The following is a 13127-nucleotide window of genomic DNA, read 5'->3' as shown; positions in this document are numbered from 1 at the left end:
CTTTTATTGGAATAGTTTATTTCCCAGCAACTGGATGGCATGCTGTTTTATAGTTTTATGGGAGTAGTTTATTCCCAGCAATTGAATGGCATGCAGTTTTTCAGGGGGACGTGAACCAAACTAGATAACCAAAGGTTATCAGTAGCTGATAAGTGAATTTGGAGATACCCATTTTGAGTCAAAAAATGTCTGAGAAAGACTACATTGGGTGGTTTTTTTGGTTTTTTTTTTGAACTTTAACTCTTTATTGCCCTGGCCTGATAAATGATCTAAGGAAAAAGAATTCATGTGAACACCTTCTGGCTGCAGGGCTGGCTTCTGTTGATAATTTTTATGGATTGGCTGTATTAGCTCTGGCCATAAGGATTAATGTGCCCATAGCAAGAACTTACTCATGTTTCAGTTCTGCCATCTCTACTCTCTGAAATTATTTGGTTCCTTTCAGGATTCGAATTTTCTCTCTCTCGAACTAATATGCCTCTCAAAAGTATGTAATATTCCATCTTTTCCTTTTTTTCTAAACTAACCAACCAATCAACCAACCCAACCCCCTAAAATCTGTACAAAAATTGGTTTTTCGGGGCACTGAATTTCAGAAGCATAATCTTGGGTGTCCAAAGTTTGTTAGAAAGTTGCTGGGAAGCCACCAGTGGCGCTAGGAGCCATGGGTCACTCCTCCATGCTGTATTACAGCTAAACCAAATCAAATTCAGGGCAAACAATGGCAATTTGCTTCCCACTTAATTTAGCCTTCTTGCTATTGTTATTCCCAAACCAGATTTTATATAGTAAACTTCAACAACTGGCATTCAAGTATATTCTACAGGGCTACCATATGTCAGTTGTTAAAAATCGAGACAATCGATTTGATAGGAAACATACTGCCATCTGTTGTCTGTTCAGAGTTTTGCATCAAAGACTTTAGCCTTAGAATTCCATTAAGTGTACTGATGGCAATAAAATAAAACAACAAGCTATACTTCCAGGTAGAAAGTGTAATTATAAGACCAGAGCTAGTTATTCATCATTAAATAAAGAAATCTCACGGAATGTATTCCTGTTTATTTATTACATTTCTTATTCAGTCCTGTTTTGGGGGTCCTTCCATGAGTTTGAGCTTTCCAACTCCATGATTTTGCCACTTTGTCCAAAACAAAGGCAAGGTTGGAAAAGAAAATAATTCAAGAAGAGCAAGTGTCAATACTTCTGTTTTTTAAAAAAAATAATGGTGTTATTAATTAGGCCTGACTAATTAATAGTCATAGCTCTGGAATACATCACAAAAGCTTTGGGAAGGCTGTAGTCATTTTACTTTGCATCCAAATTTATAGAAACGTGGCTTTGTAAACAGTAATTATCCCATTTTTTATTTAGATTGGATCTGTATATATAACTAACTGGGCCCTAGGAATCTTTTTTACTTAAGCAGTTTCATCTATGTACAGTTTTTATGCATAGACAGAAACATTCCTAAAAACTCCAGTGAAGTGTGAAAAAATATGAGTAGTCAAAATACATGGACATTCATGACAATGTGGTGTCAAAATCTGAAAATCGTGGGGGATGTTGTCATGATCTTAAGCCCACCCCATTTGAATGGTGCCTGATATCAACACTTGCAGAAAGAGAGGATGGAGCTAGGTTTGTGCCTCTCTACTTGTTATCTTGCAGACATACAGTATACAACATTCATTAATGACAACTTTCAGATTTCTGAAATATTACAAGATGAATATCATTTATCTAAAACTATGCACATTTAACTATTTATTGGAGTCATTATTTGGTGCAGGGGCTTGAGCAGTTTCTGCAATTTTGGTACCAGTAGTTTTTAAAACACTTGGGAATTTTTTTTTGTATAAGTTAAAGCAACAATAAAAAATGAGTAACATTTCTGTTTGTATGCTTTAAGAAATTAAAAGTTTGCATAGTTGTAGACACTCCCCTGGAGGTGAATGGGTAAACATGGAATAGGAAGTAAGACAAGGACATCCACTATCCTCTGGTTGTTTAACATATTGTTAAACAACCAACACAATAAAATATAGGTTGGGGATATGAATGTGTACCTTTAAATGCAGAGAATGCCATGTGAAAAACCAGATAGCTAGGAGTGTGTGCAGAAAAAATGGAGTGAATAATTCCAAATTATACATCACTGGTGAATAACTAGAACAAATGGATGAATCTCTGTAACTTCACGGAATGTTTTACCAATCATGGAAAAATGGAGAAATGATACCAAACACTGGTAGAAAGGTAGTGGGCAGTAATGACATCTTTTGTGTGAGGAATCAAAGTTCTTGTCTATCACTATGGACATTTCTCCAATATGCAACTATAGGAGAATGTTGAATGATTTTAGGCACATTTCCCTTCTCATGTGACTGCAGAAGTGAGATTAAATTGGTTTGCACTGTACAAGTTTACACTGTATATTACGTAAGGCAGATGGTTCCATGATACAGAGTTGAAATGTTCAGGTTCATAGGACACACTACACCATAAAATATTTCTTGGGTTTGGCTTAAAGGCATGGGTGTAAAACTTGATCATGTCACGGGCTGGATCATGACGTATTGCGATGTTTTTTGCCTTTGCGGAGCTGGGGTGGGCGTGGCCTGCATGTGACTTATCCAGCCTGCAGGCCGCCAGTTTGACAGGCCTGGCTTAAGGTGTGAACCCAACTAGAGTAGCCTATCCAAACCATGGTTTAGCATTATGCACAAATCTAGCAATATGAAGTGCTCCCTAAACACAGAAACCCTTGAACGTTGAACATCACTAGAGAACAACTCTTAAGGCTGGGACTCCGGCGAATTTCACACAAGAATGGCACAGGTACAGCATAGCACTGCTTTCAGGCACATTGCTTTATTGAACATTGCTTTATTGAATTGTACAATGAATCAGCCCAATCCCTTCCTCAGCAACCTCCCACTTCAAAATAAAACGATGCCACTGAAGCTGCACCAGGAGGTTGGCCACACCAGGAGGAGCTCAACGCTTCAATGTTTTGGTTTCTTTGGTCTCCGACACCACTTTGCCATCCACTATTTTGGTGGAGTGAATCTTCTGAGACACTTGCATGGTGCTTTCCAGTAAAGCATCTTTCAGGCTGAAAGAAGAAAGATATGGGTAATGAACAAAAATCCCTTTCCACATTTGATGTTGGAATGTAATTATCTCACATATATCACTGGTTTAACTTGATAAGTTCCAAGCTGCATATTTTGGTCAAGAAACAATTGGATTATCTTGGATAAATTGCTGTATACATTCTACAATGTTAAAGCACATTATCCTAAGATAACATTTCCTGCTAGGCATGTTAGAATAAGTGGTAATTATAACCTCAAGGTACTTGGAAGGCATCAAGTCGAGGCAGGCTGCAAAAAAGCAACTTTGCATGTCATGCTGAAAACACTGTAAATATCAATTTGTTCTTTTCAGGCCCAGGTGTGACCAATTTTGGCATGTAAAGGATCCGTATTACAAAGCCAAATCTACCATTAGGCCATAGCAGTGTTTTTCAACCATGGCAGCTTTAAGATATCTATCTGGCCTGGGAGTTCTGAGAGTTGAATTCCACATATCTTAAAAATTGCTAAGCTTGAGAAACATTGGACTATAATATTAAAAAATGACCTAGACATAGATAGCTACTTTCAAATATTCCTAACATTTCTGCTGAATTATCGTAGTTTCTCAAGGGTATTAACTAGAATTTAATAGAACTAGGGCTACCGTACTTAAAAAATTAAATTCAATTCAGCTGTACGTGTCATATTTCCTTTCACAAGTTTATTAAAATTGTTTCAGAGCTTATTAGAGAGATGGATACACACATGTGTAAGGGCAATCTAGGCCAGCAATTCTACACATACCTAAACTCAAAATTAATTTAAGTAGGCACAGAATATGTCAATGGATTTTTTTTAGTCTTAAAAACTGATTGAATACCTGTAAGCATAACCATCCTTCATAGAAAAAAATGGCTTTGTTTCTATCACAGCATATCAGATTGTTTGGTAAAACTGATTGGTGGGTCTTAGAATATGAAAGTTGAAGGATTACGCTGAATGATTTGTTTAGCTCCCTAAGCCAATATGACCCATGATAAGGAACAGCACAATCAAAACCACCAGAGGGAACTTATACAAGATCAAAGCAATCAGCTCAGTCTCTCTGTCTATTCTAGTCCTGAAGAGGCTACAAAAGGGGGCAGGCTTACTTCAATTCCTCTCCGCCCTCCAGCAGATTCCTATAGGTAGCAATTTCTGCTTCCAGCTTGTCTTTGATGTTTAACAGAGCCTGATAGTCATCTGCCTGGCGCTGGACGTCATTCCTTAGCTGTGCCAGTTCAGCTTCTGTCCGCAGCAGGATTCCATTCAGTTGTTCTATTTGCATTGCATAGCGAGACTCCACTTCGTGCAGGTTGCTCTCCAGACTGGCTCTCTGTAGGGGGAGGGGATGACAGAATAAGAAGGAATCAGAATCATGGGTTTGCTAAGCCAAAACTCTTTCTGGTCTGAGGTAGCATTTCATGCTGCAAAATTCCTCACTATGCCCCGTGTGATCATTTTTTATTTTTTTTTAAATTTGATTTATATGCCACCCTTCTCCGGAGACTCAGGGCTTACAATGTGCTCAGCAATATTTTGCTTCATTCATGAATCACCCATCACTTTGTGAAATAATTCTACATCTGCTTGCCTTCTTCTTTCCCAATCCCAATCTAACTCACTCAGTGTTGTGTATTGGTACTGCAGCAGCTCTTTGGTCATTGAACAAAACAGTATCTGACCAAGACTCAATATCATTTTAAAAATTGGTTTCAGTGTTGGAGACATCGGAAGCCAAAATTAAGACTTTGTAATTTCATTTGCACAACACACTAAGTAAGGTTTGTTTGATTTAGCTGATTAAGTATGTCCATCTAACTGCAACTAATTTGATTAGCTATGTTTGAAACAAATCACAGTTTGGCATAATGTGTGAACCCCAAGGTCCTTAAGCATGCATTTTCTTCATTCCCATAAAATAGCCACCTCCATCTTAATATTGTTAAGGGATGCTGGAAGACAACCATTATCTAAGACATTATTTATGTCCATACCAGCTGGTGATAATGCAAGTTGTACACCCCAAACCCCTGCAAAAGACTGATTTCCATGGAAGCTCCTGCCAACATACCACATTGCGCACAGATTCTAGTTCAATTTCCAATGTTTGGACTGTGCGTCGCAAATCCGTAATGGTGGTACGAGCCGTTTCAATTTCTTTGGTATTTTGATTGATGATGACAGTGCTCTCTGAGATCTAAGGAGAAAGTGTGAAAGCAGATTATGTTACCATCTGAAGCTCTCTCTTGGCAATACATTTTGTGGGGCACATAAGGAGTTAAAGAGGTCAGCATGGACCTGTTTGCTTTAGGAGAAAGCCAAGAGAATGAGCTCTTCTACCTACCTGCTGGCCCCAGTACTTGTCCAAATCCTCAAGATTCTTCTGAGCCAAGGTATCATACTGCGCACGGATCTCTGTCATTATCTTGGCCAGATCCTGTGATTTGGGAGCATCTACCTCCACGGTCAGACCAGAGTTGGCAATCTGGGTCTGCAAGTTGGTGACTTCCTAAAAGATATAAAAATAGGAGCATTTGGGTTAACTTTAAGAGTTGAAGAGACAGCCTGGAATGATGGCAACCCATGATTGGTTGTCAGCTCTCTTCCACCATAGGTTGTAACTAACTCCCTTCCCCTTAAACTACTGGCACTGTATTTTCTACACTTCAGTGCCCAGTGCCAATAAAGACTTACATCTTGATGGTTCTTCTTCATAAAGATCAGCTCTTCCTTGAGGGCCTCGATCTCACCCTCCAACTGCAGACGGCTCATGTTGGTGTCATCAATGACTTTGCGGAGGCCAATGATGTCACTCTCCACTGACTGGCGAATAGCCAGTTCAGCCTCAAACCTGGGCAGCGGGAAAAGGCAGGATTAGGTTCCCATAGTAATTGGGTTTGTGAAGCAAAAGTGCTGTTGGGTATTATGCTGATGACAATGGGTTACTGAGAAAGTACCAGAGCTTTATAGAAGCTGTATCCCAGAGAGGGAAATGGAAAAATAGCACAACTAGATGCAAAATTCTGCTTTCTGATATTTATAAACAGCTTCCCGTCCTTTTGGCTACAAGCTTGAAATTATATGAATAAGGCCTAACATTTCAGAAAAATAAGAGAGGCACGAGTAAGGTTTATATTGATTTGGTCTTTTGTGCTCTTGCCCCTCTACCATATTAGCAACATCAAAATAAATATAAGCTAAGGATAAGAGAAAAAATATGTAGAACTCGAGAGGCTGCACAAAGTCCCTGATTTTTATCATTTATAAACCCTTTCATGACATAAAAATATAGCTTTTGATTTGTATTAGCCTTTCTTTTTCTAAAAGCTTTCCTTATTCCTTTAAACTTGAGTTGTAACCCAAACTAGCTGGAAGAACATAAGATTGCCTAACCCTGTTTTGCCTATTAAGGCTTGGGTTGTTCCATGGGCTGCTGGACTGGATTCCAGAGCCAGTTAGTGAACTGGGATGAAAACACTCACTTGACACGGAAGTCATCAGCAGCCAGGCGAGCATTATCAATCTGCAGGACAATACGAGCATTTTCCACAGACTGATCGTAGATCTGAGGAGAGGAAAGGAAGCACACATGGCAGATTCATAAATGTGAAATAAATATTTGACTTGCCAATCAGAAAAAAGAAATTGGGCAATCTGGCAGGGCAACTTTAATAGCATAAAATAATTGGCAGAAAGCCTCTCCCATACAGACCCAATGGACTGAGACCTGTGCCCATCCAGATTCTACAAAAAGCAAAATCTTCTACAGCAGTTGCTAAACCCCTCTTCTCCATACATTCTTGGACGGAGATTCCCAGATGGGATGGGAGAATCAAAATATCCAGATACTACTTTCCAGGCTTTATAGTAACCAAACCTGAAACTTCCTCTTTGTTTTTTTAATTTTATTTAGGGAAGGCTAGTGCAATCTGAACCTACAGGTTTTCAACCAGCCTACAGAGCTTCCATTGTTTGCCTAAGCCATCCCAGGTGCAACTCACCTTCCCAGTTCCCAAGGCAACAGGGAGACCAAGATTCTTAAAGGAGAAACTGCCTGCTTTGATCAAGCAGCTTCTCAGGTGCCTTCACTTTTCCTAATTTGTGTCTCCAAGAGACCTGGGATCCCAGGGACTGAAGCACCCAGAAACCACGGGTTCTACTTCCAGGCAATATTGCAACAAATCTGTAAATTAAAGTACTTTGAGCAGGCCAGGGAAATACTGCATTCATTATGTAAAGTTTTCAAACTCACTAATTTTGCTGGGCTCTACAGCTGCTTTTCGAGGAGTAGGGAGAAGATATGAGGGGATCGTTCCTTCAAAAAGTCATTTTCACCCCTTTGTTCTTCTCATGGAGGTTGAGTATTAACAATTTTTCTGGGACTAGAAACTGATATTGTGAGACACTTTAGCCTAGCCTTCTTCCCTTTTTTACTGTTGCAGAACAGTGTCCAATTTATCAGTTATTCCTTAGCAACAATAATATAAGGCAAATCCTTAAGGTCCCAAAGAAGTACACATGGGCTCCCTGTCCCAAGTAATTTGTTGGTTTGGGATTGATTTTATGATGGCAGCCATTTTGTGAATAGGCAAGCCAAGCCTTCCACGGATGGAACTCAGAACATCCAAGTCATGCTGATAAAATTCCAGATGCATGTCCGCTTCCTCTGTCAAGAATTTGGAAAACCTTAATTCAAGTTTGTTCACAGAATTTGCCAATGTCCCTTAGGGGAGCTTCCATGCACATCTAACTTTATTGCCACAGACCTTCTTGAATAAAGTGGTCACATGCAGAAGTGAACGGGGCTCCTGTGTCTTAAACAGCTGAATGGAAAGACTAATTCAGCAGCTATTAAAGATGCTGAAGGAATTCTGACATTTACAGGGGCTGGCTTCTAAATATGTAGAAGTGCGGCCATGAGCTCCCAGAACATCAGCAGGGCTCAGTAAAACTATAAGATTACAATCTCAGTTAAGTATCCTAATAGTGGGGTTCATTGAATTTCCAATGAACCAGATAACCAAGTGGTTTTCTTATTTGACCTGCCAGTAAAAACCAATTTTCTATTGCTAATTTATTAGGGGGAGAGAAGGGATGTGGAAAAAAGATAAACAGGCTTAGCCTGTTTTTATTTAAATAGCCACTTGCCCTCAAGTATTATTATATAGGAAAAGTCAAGATTGCTCAAAACAACCTAGTGGAAACAGTGCTATTGTCTTCATGTTTCTTTAAGGGATCTGGCTGGCTGGCTAGAATGGGGAGAGAAAACTGCTTACAAAGGTCATGGCCAGGCTTTGATCCGATTCAGCAGGCCTAGCACAGTTATGATCCTTCCTTAACTTCTAATGAATTTGATGGGCCATATATCATGCATGCAACAGCATTCCATTTAGTCATGCCGGCCACATGACCACAGAGACATCTTCGGACAGCCCTGGCTCTTCGGCTTTGAAATGGAGATGAGCACCGCTCCCTAGAGTTGGGAATGACTAGCACATATGTGCGAGGGGAACCTTTACCTTTATATCATGCAATCTTTGAAAGTACAAAATAGGTGGAATCTAAGGCTTTTTTAAAAAAAAGGGGGGGGGAATTGTACTCTTTCCCATATATTCATGGGAAAAGCCATTTAAAAGCCACCAGCCACGGCTTTTAAGAAACCTATTGTTTCTAGCAGACAAAATAAGGGTTCTCTGGAGTATTGGGTATATTCCAGGCAACCATACCTTGAGGTATAACCTAGCAAGAGTTTAATTCTGCTCTCTCCTGGTAACAGATCTGCCAGGTGTTACAGAATGGACTTTAACGCATAAAAAGGCCCCCATGCATAAAATGGCATACCTGGCTTTGATATGGTGTCAGGTGTTACTAAAAAAAAAAGAACAGAGCAGGTAGGAATTGGAAATGTTTCTAAAAATGCTTCTCAGAAGAAAGAAGAAAAAAAAGAAAAGAAACGGAATCTCTTTCCCCCAGGACATTTTTATTCTACTTTTTGCAGCTGCACCACACCCTCTAACCAGCTCTCTTGCTTTCTGTGCCATATATTTGACCTGAACAGGTGCTGAAGCTTTTACCGTTATCTTTATTCCTTTTGTCTGCTAAATGATTTTACACATACATAATAAAAATGATTCACAAGAACAAAATCCTTTAATCTACTCAGTCTTTAAACAAAGCTCTTTTGAATTCTGTAAAGAAACCGCCATTTGGAACATTCCTGTAAATTGAAATTCTTTTTTTTTTTTTCAAAACCACTGTAACCCAGCCCTTCCCAACCTGGTGCTCTTCAGAGGTATTATACAATGAAAGTCTCAAAATCACCAAATTGGAGTTAGCTGTTCTCTCCCATTGTTAGGTCTGGAATGGATGAGAAATTTGTCTATTTCTCCCCAGGTTGGCCTATTCTTTCCTGCTTGGCATTAAGCTGCAGGAATTTTAACTCTTTACCTGGAGGTAGGGAACTCTCTTTACCTGTTCAAGATCTATCCCAGGGTTTAAGATGGCATAGTGGTTGTTCTTTGACCTTCTGAAAATAAAGTCATACTTTTTCATTCCTCTACAATGCTCTAGAGAAGTTCTATATTACAAGCATTGTGGAACTGTAAATGGGTGGGTGGGTGGGTCAAAGTAACTGGTTCTATTCCTTAGACCTTCAACCCAAAAGGACGTATCACAAAAGTTACCCTGTAGTAAGATGGGCGGGCCAATAAATTCAATAAATATCAAATGAAAAAAGGAGGCATGGCAGAAGAAAATAAAATGCAAGGTAAGAGATGAAAGGTGAAAACTTTTTTCAGGAGGGCAGGAAAATGGATACCTCTGAAATGTTCTAGAGATGTTAATTGTATAGTACGCTCCTTGTTGCAAAGTGTTGCTGGATGCTATATTTAATATTTCCCAATATAAAGTACATTGAATATTTCAGCAAAACACAATAAAATGAGCCCCCCCCCCAATTTATACACAGGCTGCGTTTCTTCAAGAAAAACTCCACCACTCCTCAGGTATGCAGGTAAATTCTACACAGGTGTGAACTTTTGTCTCCATTCAAACTTCAGAAGGCAAACATGGGAGGTTCCTCCCACATTGAGTGGTTAGCCCACAGCCAGTAAAACTACATTAGTTTCTTCTAGTAAACCATTAACCTGTGAAAGCAAGCTGTTGAACTCTTGAGTAACAACTGCTTAGCAGCTAAGGCAATTAGGAAGAAAATTTATTTGTGTTGGATATCTTATCCACATTCCCTTTATCTTTGCTCCCCTTATTGTCTCTCTCTCTTGATAAAAATAATACGTGCAAAATGTGTGTACTTAAAGGGGCCAGAAGAACAAAAGGTGTCTCAAGTCAGAACTACGGCTTGAAAGTGGGCAAAGACAATATTCCCAATTTCAGAAACAGTTTCACTTTCTATTTGGAGGGGCCTCTGAAATCATCATACTACTAAGAGTTAAGGTGCCTATTACCTCGGTGCCTCCCCAAGAGGTTTTCCTCACCTGGTTCTTCAAATCGTCGATGATATCAAAATTACGGCCCCAGTCTCGGGTGCTGGGCCCTTTCTTCTCCATGTACTCTCGGATCTGGATCTCCAGCTGCCGATTATCGGCTTCCAGGCTGCGCACCTTATCCAGGTAACTGGCCAGACGGTCGTTGAGGTCTTGCATGGTTTCCTTCTCGTTCTGGACCACCCCAGAACCGGAGAGGTGGAGGCTGCTGCTCATCCCTCCGTAGCCCCCTCCATAGCTTGAGCTTCCTCCGTAGCCCCCTCCATAGCTTGAGCTTCCTCCATAGCCACCTCCGTAACTTGAGCTTCCTCCATAGCCACCTCCGTAGTTTGAGCTCAGGCTGGAGACTCTGGAGACAGAAATTCTCGAGCCAGAGCCGCCGGCTCCAGCGTAGACGCTGGCCGCGCTGCCCCCGGTGCCAAACTTGAGTGGCTTAAGGGAGGTGGAGTAGACGGTGGACCTGGAGAAACTCATGGTACCTGCGAAGACGAAGAGCAACAGTGACCAAAGGGAGGGGAAAGAAGCTGAAACGCACAGCCTACCTCTGGCTTTTATAACCAGGAGCAGGAGCAGGGGCGGGCCCAGCCGGACCTACCTCTCCCACTTGTGCCTTGTGCGCTGAGCTTGGAAGGCGCGGCCAATCCAAACTCTGAGCTCTGCAAACTTTTGCTTTCTCGGATTTGCGGCTTGGCGCTTGGCCCACTTCCAGAAAAGCCGCCGGAGGAACTGGAGGAGCCTGGGCGGCCAAGGGGCCTGGGTTCCAACTCCTGCCTTGGGTGGCTTCGAGGTAGACCGGCTTCACGGATGGTGAAGACGCCCTGTCCGCGCCCAACTGCACCGCTATTGAACGGTCCTCTAGACATTTTTCATAGATGATCGGAATGGTTTATTACTAGAGCCCTGAGAACGCATGCTATATATCAGGGGCTCTCTCCAGCCTTGGCAACGTTAAGACTTGGGGAACAAGTCCACGTGGCTGGTTGGGGAATTATGGGAATCGGCAGTTCCCAAGTCTTAAAGTTGCCGGTTGGAATCCCCTGTGCTACAGTAGTGGCCAAAATTGTGGAAACCTTTTGGGAAAAGTATTTTTGAGGTTTGATGGCTAATAACACCACTTGTTTTTTTTTTGGGGGGGGGGGGAGTTTCAAGATAATCATATTCCACTGCTGGAATGGCCTGGGAATAGCCCAGACCTTAACCCAATTGAAAATCTAGGGAGGTGACTAAAAAAACTTGTTAGTCAGAAGCGACCCAGCAATAAAACCCAGTTAATAAAAGCAATCATTCAATCTTGGTTTCACATTAGAACAGCTGCAGAACTAAAAGTCTTGGTTCACTCCATGGGAAGACGTTGTAAGGCCGTAATTCATGCTAAAAGTTACCCAACTATTAACTGACATGGTGATAATGTTTGCATGTCTCGTTTTTTTCTATGTGTTTCACTTTCCTTTATACTGTAACTGCTATTCTAATAGCAAATCCTTCATAAAAGTTATTGCGTTACATCAGTGGTGAAATCCAATTTTTTTTACTACTGGTTCTGTGGGCATGGCAGGGGAAGGATACTGCAAAATCCCCATTTCCACCGCACTCTGGGGCCAGCCAGAGGTGGTATTTGCTGGTTCTCCGAACTACTCAAATTTCCACTACTGGTTCTCCAGAACCTGCTGGATTTTACCCCTGCATTACATTCTTGATTAATATAAATTTTATGGTACTACCCCCCCAAAAAAAGTGTTGTTAGCTAGTTTTAGAAAATACACTTTTCCCACAAGGTTTCCACAATTTTGGCCACTACTGTATATACTATTTGACATTTCACTACCTTTTGGACCCATTGAGATCTGAGTAGAATTGAACTTCTTCTGTGTCTCGTGAATCTTCCCCAGTAAACCAAGTTTGTAGGGTGGGGAAACGGAGCAAGTCACTGCCTGTACTGTAGACTTTCGAAAGCAAAGTTGATTCGTGATGGCAAGGATAAGATGTCCATTTCACTGTCAGTATGTTTGATCCAGTGTTGCTGTAAACATGATGTGGATTGGGAAAAGGAAGGCCTTGTCCTGATCCAGGTTTATCAGCACTGCTATGATAATGTTTTTATTTCATAACTGCTAGGGGTGCTGGATTTTGTGAGGCACTATTCTAAACATTTGTGAAGGTGTAGGACAGAGGTGGGTTTCAGCAGGTTCTGACCAGTTTTGGAGAACCAGTAGCGGAAATTTTGAGTAGTTCGGAGAAATGGTAGTAAAAATTATGACTGGCCCTGCCCCCACCTATTCTCTGCCTCCCAAGTCCCAGCTTATCGGGAGGAAATGGGGATTTTGCAATAACCTTCCCCTGGATTGGGGTGGGAATGGACATTTTACAGTATTCTTCCCCTGCCATGCCCACCAAGCCACGCCACGCCCACCACGCCACACCCACAGAACCGATAGTAAAAAATTTTGAAACCCACCACTGGTGTAGGATTTTGCTATGAATGAATTTCTGTCAAATTTCC

At 41.1% G+C, this 13127-nt stretch overlaps 1 protein-coding gene across 1 annotated transcript; it reads right to left on the bottom strand.

Annotated features, from left to right (window-relative positions):
- Positions 1–2855: 2855 nt before the first annotated feature.
- On the bottom strand, positions 2856–11567 carry KRT18 (keratin 18). Its single transcript, XM_087886670.1, has 7 exons — positions 10619–11567; positions 6608–6690; positions 5820–5976; positions 5470–5634; positions 5197–5322; positions 4235–4458; positions 2856–3118 (listed from the first exon to the last, which is right to left on the bottom strand). The coding sequence occupies exons 1-7, from the start codon at positions 11099–11101 to the stop codon at positions 3001–3003; spliced, it is 1356 nt and encodes a 451-aa protein (XP_087742796.1). The 5' UTR covers positions 11102–11567; the 3' UTR covers positions 2856–3000.
- Positions 11568–13127: the final 1560 nt, after the last annotated feature.

This window comes from Pantherophis guttatus, chromosome 2, assembly GCF_059756535.1.
Source record: "Pantherophis guttatus breed Tessera chromosome 2, ASM5975653v1, whole genome shotgun sequence".
NCBI lineage: Eukaryota > Metazoa > Chordata > Lepidosauria > Squamata > Colubridae > Pantherophis > Pantherophis guttatus.
This window is presented reverse-complemented; position numbering and strand designations above follow the sequence as displayed.

Excerpts from the sequence above, each read along its gene's own strand:
- KRT18 (XM_087886670.1), bottom strand. The coding sequence starts at position 11,101 with ATGAGTTTCTCCAGGTCCACCGTCTACTCCACCTCCCTTAAGCCACTC. Across the intron at positions 6,691-10,618 it reads TCGACGATTTGAAGAACCAG|ATCTACGATCAGTCTGTGGA; the intron begins GTGAGGAAAACC and ends TCCTCTCCTCAG. Across the intron at positions 3,119-4,234 it reads GAGGGCGGAGAGGAATTGAA|CCTGAAAGATGCTTTACTGG; the intron begins GTAAGCCTGCCC and ends TTCTTCTTTCAG.